Source organism: Oratosquilla oratoria, chromosome 18, assembly GCF_046742065.1.
Source record: "Oratosquilla oratoria isolate Oo_2021 chromosome 18, ASM4674206v1, whole genome shotgun sequence".
Classification (NCBI taxonomy): domain Eukaryota; kingdom Metazoa; phylum Arthropoda; class Malacostraca; order Stomatopoda; family Squillidae; genus Oratosquilla; species Oratosquilla oratoria.
Genome location: NC_134794.1, coordinates 16,502,548 through 16,520,052, shown reverse-complemented (window position 1 = coordinate 16,520,052; position 17,505 = coordinate 16,502,548). Strand labels below are relative to the sequence as shown.

Sequence of the window (17,505 nt, the reverse complement as noted above, 5' to 3'; positions counted from 1 at the left end):
AAAGACTAGTAAAAGAGGTATGGAAGGCAGATGTGGAGGGAGTGAACATGAGGGGACGTCCTAGGATGAGGTGGATGGATGGGGTGAAGGGGGCTTTGGGGAAGAGGGGAATGTCTGTTGAGGAAGGACGGGAGAGGACAGAAGACGGGTGAATGGAGAATGGTTGTATATGGATGATGATGTGATGCATGAGGTGGAATGGGCGGGTGGGGGTTAAGGTAGTATGTGTGAGCAAAATTTGACGTAGCCCGAAGGGATTTCTCCCCGTCTTCTCCTTCTGTGCATGGGAGAATGGAGAGGGGGGGTCGCTGATTTAATGAAGCGGCCTTGCTGTGGATGTGCTGTGTCTTGCGACACTGCTTCTGACCCAGGGCAGTGGACAAAGTGCAGGGATGACCCGTCATCCGGGAGGTGCTAAGATGAAAGGGAGGATGGAGGGATGTGGAGTGTATTCAGGGATGGTATGGGTGGGAATGATTTTATGCCTTTTCCTTTTTTGCTACCTCCCTTGTAAGGGAGAAAAAGCCTTGGTATAAATATATATTTATATATGTATATATTTTTTCAGATGTGGAAGAGGTATTGTGATTTCAAGATGACGTATTATAATTCTGTTGCACTGCTGTACCAAGGAATGCAAGCAGAAGAACAACAGAAAATGGGTGAGAGGCTTGCTTACTATCAGGCAGCAATGGACAGACTTAGTGAAGCCAACAAGCTCTCAAAGAATCTTGAAAAGCAGGATGTAAGTAAACCTTCAAGTATATTTATTTGTTATCTAACATGATCCTTGTTGTGTCTTGCTACACTATTTTCAACCTGAGGAGCATGGTAGGGATAACTCTGTCTACAAGATGTATGTATAACATGACCTAGGTCCATGTATACTTAGGTACACCTTTCTTCCTAAACACTGCTATTGTCATTTCCTTATCAATATTGTACACATCTAGCATATTTTCACTTTCATACTTTCCTGGTACATTATACTTCCATACTAATCCATCCACTGGTATATGTACTCTAGCCTTGAGATCCACCAACACCACATATTCAGATGAATTACTCAAAAATGTTTCTCCTCATTTTTTCTCACAGTCAGGGCCATGTGCACTCACAAACACTTGTACCTCCGAATCAAATCTCATATTCACTCACATTGTCTTTTTGAACCTGTTTCCTTCCATTTAATCATACACTTATACATCTCATCACATATAACTTCATTGAACTGCTTTCACAACTAAATTTAGTGAAGAAGGTTTATATTGTTTGTTTGCATACATATCATGAGGATTTAATATAATTTTGTTTTGTGTTGAATTGTTAAGATCCTTCTTTTGTAGGTAATAATGAGTTTGTTTTCTGAGAAAGGAATGTGAAGTCTTAAGATAATCAGGTATTTTGAACAAATTGTCAAATTCAATGCTTGTTATGAGAACTAATATTTAATTTGGCATTTCATTATATTTTGCACATGGTCTTTCATGCTCACAGGAACATGATACTTTGTCTAAATCATCGCAAGCTATGGCTGAAGTGGATGCACAACAGGTTTTGTGGCAATGATTTGCAATGTATACAACAGCTTGTATATAGTTGTGTATTTGTAGTTTGGCTTGCTCATGTATATTTGTAGGAATAGGCCATTTACTTTGTATCGGTTCTTTGACAGGTTTATTGCAGAGTACATATTGCTAAATGTTATGCAGTATATAAGTTTAGTAGAACCTCAGTTGTCAAATATCTCGCTAGTCAAACTGATTGGTTCTCAACTCAAAACTTTGAGAATATTTTAGGACTGGTAGTTGACCAAAACATTGGTTCTTGACAAACCCAAAGGGGAAGAAAGGAAAACAGGGTGAAATGAAAAGTTTTGTGGAAGAATGTCACCCTGATAGAGCTGTATCTAGCAGATCAGTGGACTTGTTTCAATCCAGAACCAGATCAGTTCTGTAACAGTTTTTAGAATGGATTGTGGTCAGGAACTAAGGTTCTATTGTAGTTGTATTTTACTGAAAGAATTGGGGCATTATTACTTAGTGCCAGTATTTTGTCTTGTATTCCCACAAAAAGTATGTGGGTATGAGTAATGATTGGTTTATTGTTAATGATGGCCTCCACCCCAAAAAATTATAACAGTTGCTGGTTGTCTTCTACAGCCTGTACTGGGTAAGGCCCCCAGACACTTTAATTATCATACAGAATTGTTTCGTTTAAATTCTCTTCCCTTATATGGGCAATTGGAGGAATTATAAACTAAGTTCCTTGTTCACTTCTTGAGATGTCCCCAGGTTTCAAATGATTATTGAACTTGCAAATGTACAGCTTGTACCCCTTTGTAGCCATACAAAAGTCCTGTTGAGTTTCAGACCCCACGGTGCTGCGTTTCCAAATGGAGGTGAGGATGTTGTTGTTGTTGTTGTCATTCCCTAGACTGTCTATCCGAGCAGACCTGTCTCCCCAAGGAATGCCACAGCCGAAACTGGGTTTTCCCACAAATCCTTAATTGAGTGTATGTTGTGTTGTTTGTGTGCATGATTGTGTATAATGCAGTCTTCCATTATGTGTTGTATGGTATGGGGAGAAGTGTTGCATCCTGGGCAGCTGTTCACAATGCAGTCATTCAGCCTCTTCTGGTAGCTTAGAAGTGCTGGGTGGTGGCCGCACTGGAGTCTGGCCAGGTGGACTCTGTCCTTTCGTGGGAGAGAGGATTCAGAAGGGTGGATATCAGGGGGTCTGGCATGCAGCAGTGTGTTGTCTTTCAGTGTGTTAATGGACCGGTGAGTGATATGATTATGAATATGTTTCCGGAGGCTGGTATTTGGTGGTTGTGGAGGAAGAGAAGAGAGTATCTGTGTGTGATACAGGTCTTTGGGTGTTGTTTTAATGTTTCTTGGTGTGTGTGGGTGTTCTGCTATGTAGTGTAGCGGGTGTGATGTGTTTGTGGTGGCTGCGGCAAGTGTTTGTGTGCCTCTCATGTTGAGGTGGTCCTTGACTTTGAGGACTTTTGTTTCATGGTGTAAATGGTCTGTAGGTGTTGTATTTGTGCAGCCTGTGATTGTTTTTAGGGCTTTGTTTTGTATGATTTGAAGGGTGTTGTGGTGTGTCTCACTGAGATTAGGAGCCCATGCAGGACTCGCATAATTCATCACTGAGCGTATGCATTGTTTGTATATTGTTGTATTAGTTTCTTTGTTTTGTTCAAATGTTGTTCCAGCGATTGACTTAAGTGCATTACATCTAGGTGTGCATTTGTTTTTTATGTTTGTGATGTGTTGTTTGAAAGACATGGATGTATCGTATGTTACACCAAGAATTTTCGTTGTGTTTGTGTGTGGTATTAGAATGTTGTTGATGTAGAAATGAGGTATGTATTTGTGTTCTTTTGTCCAGTTGGTGAGAAGTGTTGCTGTAGATTTGGTTGGAGCTATTTTGAGTATGTTTGTGATGAACCATGTGTTGAGTGTATCAAGGTATGGCTGGATTATTTCTGCAGCTTTGTCTGTGTTATGATGTGTGCATGTGATTGTTATATAGTCTGCATAGGAAGAGATTCGTATTTCTGAGGTGTCTGGTGTGGGTAAGTCATGCATGTATAGATTAAAGAGTGTGGGGGATAGAACAGAGCCCTGTGGTACTCCATTCTTAATGTTTCTGATGTGCGATGATTGGCCATTATATGACACGTAAGCATTCCTACCTGCCAGATAATTGGCCAGCCATCTTTTGGTGTTATTGTGCATATCTGTGTTATATATTTTATTTGTTAGGTTGTGGCGGGGGATAGCATCAAAAGCTTTACTAATGTCTAATGTTATTAGAAGTGTTCTGTGGTGGGGCCTATCTGAATTGATGCCATCTAAAATTCTTTGTGTGAGGTTTATCAGAAGAGTGTTTGTGGAGTGTAGTGGCCTAAAACCGTGTTGTGAGTCAGCAAGGGGAATATGTGGTGTGACAAGTTTAAGTATTAGGCGTTCAATGACTTTAGAGGGGGTGCAGAGAAGTGTGATTGGGCGGTGCGATGTTGGGATTGTTGGGTCTTTGTTCGGTTTTGGAATGGTGATTATTTTACCATGCTTCCAGATGTTGGGTATAGTGTTGTGTGAATAGCAGGTGGAGTGAAGGTGGAGGTAGAATGTAGATTGAGAGAAGCAAGTAAATGCCTTGGTGGATTAAAGAGTGTAATGAGGAATAGACATTTGGGAATGGATGCTAAGAGGAGACTGTATGAAGGAGTGATTGTGCCAACAGCACTGTATGGGGCAGAAACATGGAACATAAGGGAAGAAGAGAGAAGGAGTTTGAATGTGTTTGAGATGAGGTGTCTGAGAAGTATGATGGGGGTTACTAGGCTAGATAGAGTGAGAAATGAGGAGGTGAGGAGGAGAACAGGGGTGGAAAGGGAGCTGGGAGATAGGGTTGATGAAAGAATATTAGGATGGTTTGGACACATGGAAAGAATGAGTGAAGAAAGACTAGTAAAAGAGGTATGGAAGGCAGATGTGGAGGGAGTGAACGTGAGGGGACGTCCCAGGATGAGATGGATGGATGGGGTGAAGGGGGCTTTGGGGAAGAGGGGAATGTCTGTTGAGGAAGGATAGGAGAGGACAGAAGACAGGGGTGAATGGAGAATGGTTGTATATGGATGGTGTTGTGATTGCATGAGGTGGAATGGGTGGGGGGATGGGGGGTGAGGTAGTATGTGTGAGCAAAATTTGACGCAGCCCGAAGGGATTTCTCCCCGTCCTCTCATTTTATGCAATTGGGGGACGGAGAGGGGGGGGTCGCCAATTTAATGAAGCGTCGTTGCTGTGGATGTGCTGTGTCTTGCGACACTGCTTGTGACCCAGGGCAGTGGACAAGGTGCAGGGATGACCCGTCATCCGGGAGGTGCTCAGATAAGAGGGAGGGTGGAAGGGTGTGGAGTGTATTCAGGGATGGAATGGGTGGGAATGATTTTATGCCTTTTCCTTTTTGGCTACCTCCCTTGTAAGGGGGAAAAAGCCTTGGTATATGTATGTATGTATGAATAGCTGTAGTTTGCAATGTTTTTGAGTGCGTGTATACCTTGTGGTCCAATGTGCTTTAGGTGGATATTACTTATGTTATCAGGGCCACAGGCAGATGAGTGCTTGAGATTATGTATTATCTGTTTTGTCTGACTGTCTATGAAGGGTGTATAGTCTGAGTGTGTGGGAAAGTCTTTCTTACTTCGAATAATGCGTCGGTCGTCAGGGTGAGAAGTGAGATGGCTTGTCTGTGCAAAATGATTTATGAGTGTGTTTGCTTGTTGTCTGTTTGAGGGTAGATTGTCTGTTGTTGTGATTATTGCTGCATGAGAGCATGTTGTGCTACTGTTGGATAGTGTAATGCTGTTGAGTGTTTTGTACAATTTGCTGGTGTTTGTTTTGTGATCAAGTGTATTGATAAAGTTTTGCCAATTTTGTGTTTTTTGTTTGTGTATTTTATTGGCAATCACAGTGTTTAGTGTTTGTATTTGGTCTGCTATGTTTTGAGGGATAGGTGTGGGGGTATTGTGTTTAAGTGTGTCTCGTTGTCTGATGAGGCTTGGATTTCTGGTGTGAAGTTGGGATTGTGTGATTTTCTGTTGCCTCTAGGGATGTATCTCTTGTCTGCATTTTGTATGACTGTATTAAAAGTGTGCACAGCATTGTTTATGTTTGTGATTGGTGTACTGTTAAGTTTTTCAAAAATGTTGTTCTGTCTTTTCAGTAAAAGCTTCCCAGTTAGCTCTCTTGTAATTTGTGTATGTGTGTCTGTGGCCAACTGGGGTGCATCTTGTTTTGGTGGTGATGATGATTGGAAGGTGGTCAGAACCAAGGGTTCCGACCACTCTCCATGATGTTGTTGGGGTTAGGCAGGGGGAGCAGAAGGTGATATCAGGAGAGGAGGGAGTGTATAGGGCTTGGTGTGGGATATGTGTATGATTGTGTGTTGTTCATGATAGTCAATGAGTCAAACTGAGTCTGTATATCAAGCCCTCTGTCTGTGTCAGGATTGTCGACATACCAGGCAGACGACTTGGCATTGAAGTCACCACCCATGATCAGAATGGGGATTGAGGCTAGTTGGCTAAATTGAGGCCTGAAGGTGTTTGGAACTGTGGTGGATGATTGGGGGGGAATGTACATGTTAACTATTGTCAGTGTTGATTTGTTGCCTGTGCGGATTCGAATGGATTGGATTTCTGTAGTGTTATCTGTGGTAGGGAGGAGAATTTTGGTTGTGGCACTTGTGTCCACAAAACAGATGGAGTGGTGGATCAGGGTGATGAGTCCACCGCCATTGCCATCGGTCCAGTCTTGTCTGATGGTGGTGTAATTATGAAATGATGGTGTTTTGTGTGAGTGTCTTAGTTTTGTTTCTTGTATAATTGCAATGTGTATGTTGTGTTGTTTAAGAAAGTGTTCGAGTTCATGTTTTTTCGTGTTAATACTGTCAATGTTGTGCTGTAATATGTTGATGTTGTGTGTTCTGTATGTGTTGTATGTTGTCGTTTGGGGTTGAGGTTGGGGTGTTAATGGGGAAGGTATAGGATCTGGGTTTAGAGGGGGGGAAAGGAGAGATTGGGGACAAAGGAAGGGGAGTACTGATTGGGGATAAGGGCAAAGGGAAATTGGGAGTGGGTAAGGGTGTTGGCTGTGGTTGGGGAGGTGGGAGTGGGGTTACTGGAGGGCAGGTAGAACATGTCCAAGTGTTTATGTATTGGTTTGTGTCAGCAAGTGTTGTACAAGTGAGGTGGGCCCAGTTTTTGCACATATTGCACTGAACTGAGCCCTTTGCCTGTCTGCTCGAGGTAATGGGTTTAGAGCATGTTGGGCATGTGTATTTTGTTGTGGGCCCAGGATTGCTCTCTTCATCTCCGGCTAAAAGTAGAAGAGGGGTGATCGCCGGAAAATCACCCCTCGGTGCAGAAAAACGTAACATTGCATGTTGAGAAAAAGGATTGTGGTACTCCCCAAGGCAGTCGTAGCTCCTCTTGGGGATTGGTGCCACCTGCGTAGAGCCGGTGGCCAGGGCTGGTTGCCGCCGTTTGGCCCCCAACTCTTGGGGTTGGGGGGTGGTCCCACGACGTAGACACTGCGGCTCCAGGACCAGGTGAGGATGTTGATGGGTTGTGAAGGCAAGTGGCAGGGAAAGTGTTCTCTTTGACAGATATCTCATAGGACCATCACTTGCAGTACATCATTGGTCCTCAGTGGAACATTCTGAGGAGTGATGAATTTTTATAAGGGCGGTATGGTTGCTCATTGGATACTGTGTTGAACTTGTGAGCAGGTGGTCATGAGTTTGATTCCCAGGACTGGCTATGGACTATGTCATGTTGTTGCTGTAGGAAAAAAAATAGCAGGGTTTTGCTCTGCAAGGGATTTCTTACTTCCCACTGAGTGGATGTGGGATAGTGTGATGAATTTTTATTCTTCATTAGAAATGATAATTCTATTCTGGGCATAACAAACCATACATGTTATCTCGTATATTTTTGCAGATGCTAGAAGAATCTTTGACCTTCACACTTGACGTCCTCGGAGGGAAGTTCACAGCAGCACAGAAAGAAAATGAATTTGTTTACCATGAGAAAGTTCCTCCAGCCACTTCCCTTATTGAGGTGAAGGGAGCCTCACTTGTCAAGGGTATTCCATTCTCTGTCACAGATCCTGAGGTTTCAGGTGGAGATATCTTCAGTAAATTGGTTCCTATGGAAGCTCATCAAGCATCATCCATGTACAGGTAGATAAAACACATTTTCTATAGGTTAAGTACATACATATACCAAAGGCTTCCCACCTACAAAGGAGGTAGCCAAAAAACAAAGGCACAAAAACCACTCCCACCTATTTCATTCACACATACTCGACTTCCATCCACCCCTTTCCCTCCCTCGTATCTTGGCTCCTTCTGGATGACAGGTCATCCCTGCATCTCGCCCACTGTCCTGGGTCAGAAGCAGTGTCACAAGACACAGCACATCCCACAGCAAGGCTGCTTCATAGGTAGTATACTACTTATAACATAGGAACCCTAACCTTGTCATCTGTCTGTTGACCAAGGGCCTCTTTGCCCTTACAAGGGAGGTTGCCAGCCAAGGCATGCACCCACTCCCACCCATTTCACTTACATCCACCTCCCATTGTTTCCCCTTACACTAGGATTAGGTAACAGAGACACCCATGTATGTTGAAAATCTGTATTTTGCTTACTTTCTAAAAAACACAACTTGCTCCTTCCTTTCCTAGTTTAAGTAAAGAAAACCCCTACATACATATTTACAAACATACATACTTACATACATACATATACCAAGGCTTTTTCCCCCTTACAAGGGGGGTAGCCAAAAAGAAAAAGGCATAAAATCATTCCCACCCATTCCATCCCTGAATACACTCCACACCCCTCCACCCTCCCTCTTATCTTAGCACCTCCTGAATGACGGGTCATCCCTGCACCTTGTCCACTGCCCTGGGTCAGAAGCAGTGTCGCAAGACACAGCACATCCACAGCAAGGTCGCTTCATTAAATCGGCGACCCCCCCTCTCCGTCCCCCCATTGCATAAAATGAGAGGATGGGGAGAAATCCCTTCGGGCTGCGTCAAATTTTGCTCACACATACTACCCCACCCCCCATCCACCCGCCCATTCCACCTCGTGCTATTTTTAGAAACACATGATCTAAAATCAAAATGAGAAAAAAACACTAAAACAATGATATGCAGAAACTTAATTTACTGTAAAACTGGATGGCTCCTCCCACTACTCTTCCTCATTTCCTTCTCCCATTCCCCATACTTTCAATACTATCAGCAACAGACACTGCCTTTACAAAGGGGAATCATTCATATATACTTGACATTTTAATCAGAGGAACTGATTTTAGTATTCACAGAATTTTTACATAATGCTGTGCATGTAAAAAGAAAAATTACTCAGAAGAAATGAAAATTTTTGAAATTCTGTAGACAGCTTCGCAGTCATGTGGAGAATTTATACTATTGTTAATTTTGTTGGCAGTGAGGAAAAAGCAAAGTTACTACGAAGGGTAGGATCCATGATACAGGAGAAGAATGAAGAATTGGAGATGTACCTTGCCTCAATGCAACTGGAAAGTCTTTCTTTGGATGCAGATAATGAGGCCATACCTCAGGTGGAGTACTTACTGTTTTGCAGATTGTTATTTGTTTATTGAATATTTGTTTTATGAATTATTTATTGAAATTTATTGTTTGAATCAAGAATGAGGTGGATGGACAGGGTGCAAGGGGCATGGAATGCATGAGGAATGTCTGTTGGGCACAGAAGAGAGAATGCATGATAGGAGTGAATAGAGGTGATGGAATGGCTTGAAAGGATCTTTTTCTCAGCTCAGTGGATGAGGAGAGAGATCAGCATGTAATGAAGCAGTGGGGATAAACCAACTATTGCTGTTGGGCCATGCTGTGGAGGCACTGTGTGTCACTGCTTTGTCTTTGACTTGAGCAGTGTTGTGTGGTATAGATATGACTTTTATTCCATGAGGTGCCAAGATGGAAAGGGTGATGAATGGGTTTTGATGGGTGTAATATGGGTGTTGTTACTTGTGGCGAAGGTCAAGGGGATGGCGGTTCGAATCCTGCCACCGGCAAAGTTGAACCAAGGGCATGGTTCATTAAATTCTATGCTACAAAGTCCTTTGTAAGGGGCACCATCTTAGCCATCTGATAGGGGGGGAGTTTGTGATGTTAAACCATATCATATCATCATCAATATGGGTGTCTGCTTATGACTTGGCTACACCCCAGTGGGGGGCTTTGGTATGTATGTATATTTGTTATTAAATTACTCATTATGTATTTATTCATTTTCTTTTCCTTGAAAATTTTCATTTTTTTGTTTCATTACCTAGTGAAGGGGTGAAAGGGGTTTTGGATGCATATGAAATAACAGTCATATATGAGGCTGTGAGCTCTCCTCTGGGAGGGAAATGGCTATCGATCATGAGTCCAACATGTTATCCAAGACCATTATGAATCAGGCAGGGAAGAAAGGGTGCAAAAGATAGGAAGGAATGGATGAAGGGATGACATAGCCTGAAGGGATGATCTCATCCGCTTCATAAATTATTTTGAGTAGATGATGAAGATGATTACTCTAAAATGAACTGATGGTGGTAAACCAACTTCATTTGTTGAGCTCTGCTGTGGGAGAGCTATGCCTAACTGCATTGTTTTTGACCCAAACAATGTTATTGGAGACAGGGTGCCCTTTGTCTCCAAAGTTCTGGAAAGAGTGAATGGGATGAGAGAGAGGTAATTGAAAGGAATTAGGGTTTCTCTCTCTCATGCCTAGTTTTCTTTGTTTTGTGGGAATTTACATCTAGATTAAGACAAAATTAAAGTGTAATAATGTTATAAATTCATTGCAGGAACTCATTGAGAGTTGTGCTGAGTTGTGTACTCAAAAAGGCATACAAATCTTAACAGACGCCATGGCGAAGATTTCAAACCATTATCACGACATAGATGCAACTCTGGGTGAAATACAAAAAATACTTAAGGTGAGGAACTTTTGTATGTGCTAAGAGTAATTGAAGAATATTCATCCCATATATATGAAAATATTCTACATGATAATGTAAAAACTTTCTTAAAGGATGAGGAAGAAAAAGGAAAGGAGTTCTCGAACATGATGGGGAAACGAGCCCCCAACATGATCCTTGGGGAGCTGAAACGTGAGGCTAATAAATACTGTGAAGCACACAAGAGTGTTCAGGACAACAATACAACACTGCACAAAGCTATCAAACACCACATGGTCAATCTGCAGCTTCTTTCTCAGCCTCTAGATAAAGTTGTTGCTGCATTGCCAAGCACTGCAAATGTGGAAGGTAGGGTGTTGAAGTATTATTATTATTATTATTTTTTTCCCCTGAAATATTGTTTTTGTTTCTTAACACAATTCACTCAATCTGTTGCTCCAGTTCTCTCTTGCTAGAGGAGACCTATAGTACATAGGACACTGGTTCAGCCCACAAGTTACTCAATGAAGAGATTTTGTTTGTGAGCTGTCTGGACTGAGTGGATGGTGTAGTGTAAAGTGCTACTGTAAGTCAGTGACAGGAATAGCCACATTGATGCAGCACAGGCAGTAGAAAATATAGTGTTGTATTCATTATAAAAGTTTTACAGTAATTTGGGTTAATCAGATATTGTATTATCTAAATGAACTTTAGGATAGAAGTTTGTTAGGTTTAGTGCATATAATTTTAGAAAAGTATAGATAAAAGTGGGTGAGACGTAGGGATGACCTGTCATCCAGGAGGAGCCAAGAAAAGAGGGAGGGAGGGGTGGTGAATGGGAGTGGAGTATGTGAGGATGGAATGGGTGGGAATGGTTTTTATGCCTTTGTTTTTTGGCTACCTCCCTTGTAAGGGGGAGCCTTTGGTATATGTATGTATGAATAGAAATCATCACTTGCTCATCTTAAATATTCTTGTAATATTATCTTGGCAGCCTCTGGGGACACAGCTGCCAAGCATGAGGTGCAGCGTCTCTTGGGCAAGGTAGATGAGATGAGAAAACAACGACAGAATTTTGAAGGACAGTTGAGAACCAACCTTCAGACAGATGATGTCACCAAACAGTTGGTTACTCAGCAAGATGAAATGGAGGAGTTCTTCAGAAGTGAATTGAAGAAACACGAAAAGATTGTAAGTTCTTTAGTTGTATATTTGTTTAATAATTTTTCATCCTTCCTTCCTTCTTGTGAGCATATTGTAGAGTACTGGAGGCATAGAGTGATGACTATGTTTGGGTGTGTGTAAAAAAGATTATTATATATATATTTTTTTTATGCAACAGCCTTGAGGTAGGCATAACCCATACATTTGACTCTTCATTCGCAACCCTCAGTGGAGTATGTAGGGATGAAATGGGTGGGAGTGGATTTATGCCTTTGACTTTGGCTACCTCCCTTGTAAGGGGGAAAATGCCATTGGTATATGTATTTACCTAGTAGTAATATACGGGAGGGGAGCTATGCTCGTGGTGACCCGTCTTTGTATCTCTCCGCATCAAGTTTTATCTTAAAATCTTGTATAGTGTTAGCACATACTGTTTTGTTGTCTAATTTGTTCCATGTATTTATCGCTCTGTGTGGGAAACTGTTCCTTTTCAAGTTTTTTCTATAACTCTCCTTTTTCAATTTTTTTCCGTGTCCTCTTTGTTTTACCGTTGTCTCACATTAATAGGTCGTTCCTGTCTAAAACTTCCATTCCTTTCATTATTCTGTAGATAGTTAGCAAATCTCCTCTTTCTCTTCTTTGTTCCAGAGTTGGTAGGTTCAATTTGGATAGTCTTTGCTCATATGTTAGTTCGGCAAGTGTCGGTGCTAGTTTTGTTGTCGCTCTTTGTAATCTTTCTAGTTTCTTAATATTCTTTTTGGTACTGGGTGTCCAAAGTGATGCTGCATACTCGAGTTTTGGTCTTATTAGTGTAGTAAGTATTTTCCTTATCATTTCTTCGTCCATATAGGTAAATGCCACTTTGATTGCTCTCAATAAGTTGTAGGTTTCTCCGAACATCTTGTTTATATGCTTATCTGGTTTCATGTCCTTTCCAATCATCACTCCAAGGTCTTTTTCATAGTTTGTTTTATTCATTTTTTCTTCCCCAATTCTGTAATCTTTTGATATTCTATTTTTACTCTTACCAAATTCCATTATGCTGCATTTCTTAATATTGAATTTTACTTCCCACTTTTGAGTCCAATTCCATATTGTGTCCAGATTTTGTTGCAATGAGTTGCAGTCCTCTTCCGTTTTTACCTTCTTAAGTAATTTTGCATCACCTGCAAAAAAATTTATATAGCACTCCACGCCTTCATTCATGTCATTAATGTATACAGCGAACATGATCGGGGCCAGTACTGATCCTTGCGCGACCCTGCTTTTTACTTCCCAGTTGGAGAATTTTTCTCTAATTACAACTCTCATTTTCCTGCCAATCACAAAGTCTTTCATCCATTCCAATAATTTTCCTCTGATGCCACCTTTTGACTCTATCTTATTTATTAGTTTCCTATGAGGTACCTTATCGAATGCATTTTGCAGGTCCAGAAAAGCACAGTCTGCCCATCCATCTCTTTCTTCTATTATGTCTACTAATCTTGAGTAAAAGCAAATAAGATTTGTTGTACAGGATCTCCCTTGTCTAAATCCAAATTGATTTGGGTTCAGTATAGATTTTTCTTCCAGGTACTTAACCCATCTGTTTTTGATCACTCTTTCACAAATTTTTGCTATTGTGCTTGTTAGTGAGACCGGTCTGTAGTTAGATGGATCTTCCTTATCACCTCCCTTATAAATTGGTACAATGTTTGCTTTTTTCCAGTCCAATGGTACTTTTCCTTCTTTAAGTGATGATTTAATTATATCATATATTTTGTCAGTTAATTCTTCCATGCATTCTTTCAGTATCCAGTTTGCTATTCCGTCTGGGCCATGTGATTTTCTGACATCCAGGGTTTTAATTTGATCACTGATTTCTTTTTGTGTTACGTTTATTTCTTTCATTGCTGGGGATAATTCTCTCTCTCTAACTTCACTGTTAGGCGAGTTTTCCATTGTGAATACTGATCTGAAGTGGTTGTTCATTATTTCAGCCATTTCCAGTTCTTCTGTAAATTCCTTTTTATCTTGGCGCAGTTTTTCTATTTCTTGTTTGTTTTTCAGTTTTCCATTTACATATTTGTAAAATAGTTTGGGTTCTTCTTTACATTTGTCTATTATCTTTTTTTCATAATTTCTCTTCATCTCATGTGTGTATGTATTCCCAACCCTCATATGTCCTCTAAACAAAAGTATCATTATTGTTATTGTGTATAATGAATCTTAAGTTTCATAGTAGATAAGAACAGTAAAAGAAGAACTGATTTTGCTTTTATTTACCATCAGGTTGGCTTGTTGGAACAGAACATGACAGCACAGGGAAACATTCTTCAAGCTTTGTCGGAAGCTAATGCAGCGTATGCCACTACACGTAGACAGACTGATCAGATCATGGCACAGAGAAGGAGCTTTATAGATTCTTTGTTAGCTTCTTATTTTGCATACAAGGACATTCTAACCAAAGCCCAAGATGCTCAAGATTTTTATGAGAAACTTGAGGGACAGGTGAACAAGCTCATATCTCGAGTGAAATCCGTCTGTAGGGTACAAGACGAGGAAAGAGAAGAAATGCTTAATGCCAGTGTCAAGAAGTTCACCACTGGGTTACCTGGTGCTCCAGCAGCAACAATCCCATGCCCTACAGACCAAGTTTCAAGCTCCACTAGTGGTCCCAAGCTAAAGGATTACTTGCAGCATATGAAGGGAGGTGCAAAGGGCGTACCCGGAGCTGCTCCGGGAATGCCGCCCCCTGCTCCTACTGCTCACGGTCACGGCTCTTACACGAGTAACATGCGCCCAGCTCCCGTGGGATCAGAACAAACTGAGGTTGTGCCATCCTGTTCAACCTCTCAGGCAGCTGCATCAGGTTACGGATCAGCTTACCAAACACCTACCTCTGCCTTTCCTCCTTCAGCACCTTCCCCTGCCCCTTCACCTGCCCCTCAAGGTTCACCACTGAAACATGGAGGCCAGTACTACCCACAGTCCATGCCCTCCCTACAGCATCCACCGGCTGAGGGAGCAACAACATCTGCTCCAAGTTCACAGTATCAGTATGGTGAAAACTATCGTTATTATGGCTACGAGTACCCTGCAGGCGTGGGAGCACAACCTGGCACCATGCCAGCGTCTTACCCTCATCCCCCAGTGTCAACAGTTGCGTCTACTTTGCCGCAGTCCCCGTCTCTTAGTCAAGCTCCGGGGACAACCACAGCATCGTCTGTGGCTGGAGTTTCTTCAGGTGGACAGAATATATACCCAGCTCATTCATACAGTTATGCAGGCGCTCCCATGCCCAACAGCACAGCATACCAAGCTACAACTGCAAGTGCTACAGGAACATATCAGCAGCCTTCTTATCAGAGTCACAGTAATTACTATGCTCCTCAACACTCGGGGGTGGCTGCCACTCGAGTGTCATCACCAGTGCCTAAAGACTCGAGACAAAGTGACACAAACAAGTTTCCAAGTGCCTACCAGTACCCAGATGGTATCCAAGGTTATGTTGGGCAGAGAAATTACCCAAGTATCTCTAATCCTGTGTATAGTCAGTCTAATATATACAGCCAGGGACTCAACACTTTCACCTCTCAAGCCGATGGTAGTAAAGGTTATGGGGGTCCTGTTACCTTTCAGACAGCTTCAACATCTGTAACATCCACAGTGCAGACTGGACCATCAATTCAGAGCCAGAATGCTGGCTATCCCCCTCATTTTAATCAGCCATCTGGGACAAATTACGTCCCACAGGTATCGACTGGGTATTCTGCACCGTTTGCAGGCAGGTCAAACCAAATGTACGGGAACGGGTATGGAGGTCGACAGGAGGCACCGGTGGCTGCTCCAATTGCTGTGCCGACAACTTCGTCTACAGTGACATCAGGGAATGATAACCCCTATGCAGGAGCACCTCATAATTTGTCTTACAGTATGGCTGGTGGTAGTAATCTCAGCGGAGCACAGACGAACGTCTCTCAGAGCCCCAATAATTACTTTCAAGGAGGTCAACAGAAGGAGAACCAGTCGGCATCGTATAATTCCCAGCAACAGCAGCCGCATGATTATTCGGGATATAGTGCTCAGTATAACTGGAGCCAGTATGGATACTCCCAGTCTAATGTTGCGAGTGCACAGCCAGCCCAAGGACAACAACAATACCCACAGCCTCATCAGGCTGTACAGGGTCAGCAGCAATTCTCCCAGCCTCACCAAACCCAAAGAAAGCAACAATATCCTCAACAACAGTATCAACAGCCTCAGCAGCCACAAGGACAACAGCAATACCCACTACCCAAACAGCAGCAATACTCGCAGCCACATCAGGGCCAGAGTCAATTGCAGTACCCACAGTCTAAGCAAACACAAGCTCAGCAGCCTTTTCAGGCACAGCAGCTGGCACAAGGCCAGCAGTACCCTCAGTCTCATCAAGTTCCCCCACAACAGTACTCACAACCACAACAGATTCAAGGACAACAGTACCCGCAACCCCAACAAGCATCAGGTCAACAAATTCCCCAGTCACAGCAGAGACCACAGCAGCATGCACAGCAACCACTTCCCACAGCTAGTACAAGCACTGTTGCAGCTTCAGCGTCTCCTGCGGGAGGTATCTCCAACTTGGATCTACTTTCTGGCATTGAAATGAGTGCTCCCACTACGCAGTGGTCTCCCTTGACCCCTCAGCCTGCTGGTAGTTCTTCTGCTGCAGCTCCAACCTCCTCCTCTGGTGGACCAAGCTCAACTCCAGACTTGACTTCAACAGCATCTTCCAAGCCCAATGTTGCAGGAAGTGGTCTCCCCAATGTTGTGTCCAGTGTAAGTCTTCTGTAGACTGGTTTTATAGTAGCCAGTGTTTGATGTGATATACAATACCTAACATTTAGTTGGGGTTAAGAAATGCTTGTTTATTACTAATAATAGGGAATAGATTTAATTGACACATTAGTAGCAAATGCATATCTCAAACTATGCTATTTAACATTGGGTTCTATTTGAAATAAGATTATTGTCTTGTTTATTTGAGCTCATTTTCTGTAGTTGGAATCTTACTATATTGAGATGCAAGAATTATGTAAATGTTGGCATGTATTTTTCAGGCTAAAGTGTTGACAGAATTTACTTCGAACTATATTTTTATGTTGCCTCGGTTGTTTCAGATGCTATGAAAGGTATTGTCAGTCAATTCATTGCCCTGGTTCTCCCTTGCAGGAGGCCAGTCTTTGGGTGCTCGTTTTGTGATCTGAGTATGTATGGGTTTTTTGTATGGATGTGTCTCAAGGTATAGGTTATTGTAGCTGTTCAGTAGTATGCTGCTGGTTGGTTTTTATGCTCTGTTCAGATGGTTGTACTTACGTTGTGTGATGGAATAGATAGATGATTGAGGGTTCTTGTATAGAACTGTATGCCTATTATTTTCACATGCTGCTCCAAGACTTAACTTTATTCTTCACCTAACTCTCCCTGAAATTACCCCTACAAAAAGCAAAAACCACACTGGCATGGCTTCATTCTGGTGATCATTCAGCTTTAAAACAGTACCAACACAGAGGAGTCCTGACCACAGGATCAGTTTGCTCCAGATGTAATCCCCACACAGAAGACACTGAACACCTCATTCTGCAGTGCCCTATTTTAGCTTTAACCAGGCAACACTACAATACCTTCCTTGAGTGATTTGTGGGGTAATCTAGACAAGGGTCAGTGGATTGATTGACCTCTTGTTGGAAATGTACATCCCTCAGGAGACTGGCCACAGCCAATAGGAAAACCCTCGGGTCATTTTGTGAAAAGATTTTGTATTACTGCCTGGAGTGAGAGAATGAGTGAAGGATGTAATATTA

General features: G+C 42.2%; 1 protein-coding gene across 5 annotated transcripts in view; it reads left to right on the top strand.

The window, feature by feature from the left end:
* Positions 1–17,505, top strand: part of mop (tyrosine-protein phosphatase non-receptor type protein myopic) — a 71,632-nt gene that overhangs the window by 16,690 nt on the left and 37,437 nt on the right. For 3 of the 5 annotated variants that reach the window (XM_076201628.1, XM_076201630.1, XM_076201627.1), the window contains exons 7-14: positions 569–745; positions 1,498–1,554; positions 7,514–7,755; positions 9,034–9,166; positions 10,424–10,555; positions 10,651–10,885; positions 11,511–11,707; positions 13,952–16,480. In XM_076201628.1, coding sequence (XP_076057743.1) covers positions 569–745; positions 1,498–1,554; positions 7,514–7,755; positions 9,034–9,166; positions 10,424–10,555; positions 10,651–10,885; positions 11,511–11,707; positions 13,952–16,480 — 3,702 coding nt within the window. Of the gene's footprint in view, positions 1–568; positions 746–1,497; positions 1,555–2,372; positions 2,402–7,513; positions 7,756–9,033; positions 9,167–10,423; positions 10,556–10,650; positions 10,886–11,510; positions 11,708–13,951; positions 16,481–17,505 lie in introns of those variants that run through there. The other 2 variants (XM_076201631.1, XM_076201629.1) reach the window with 2 other exon arrangements.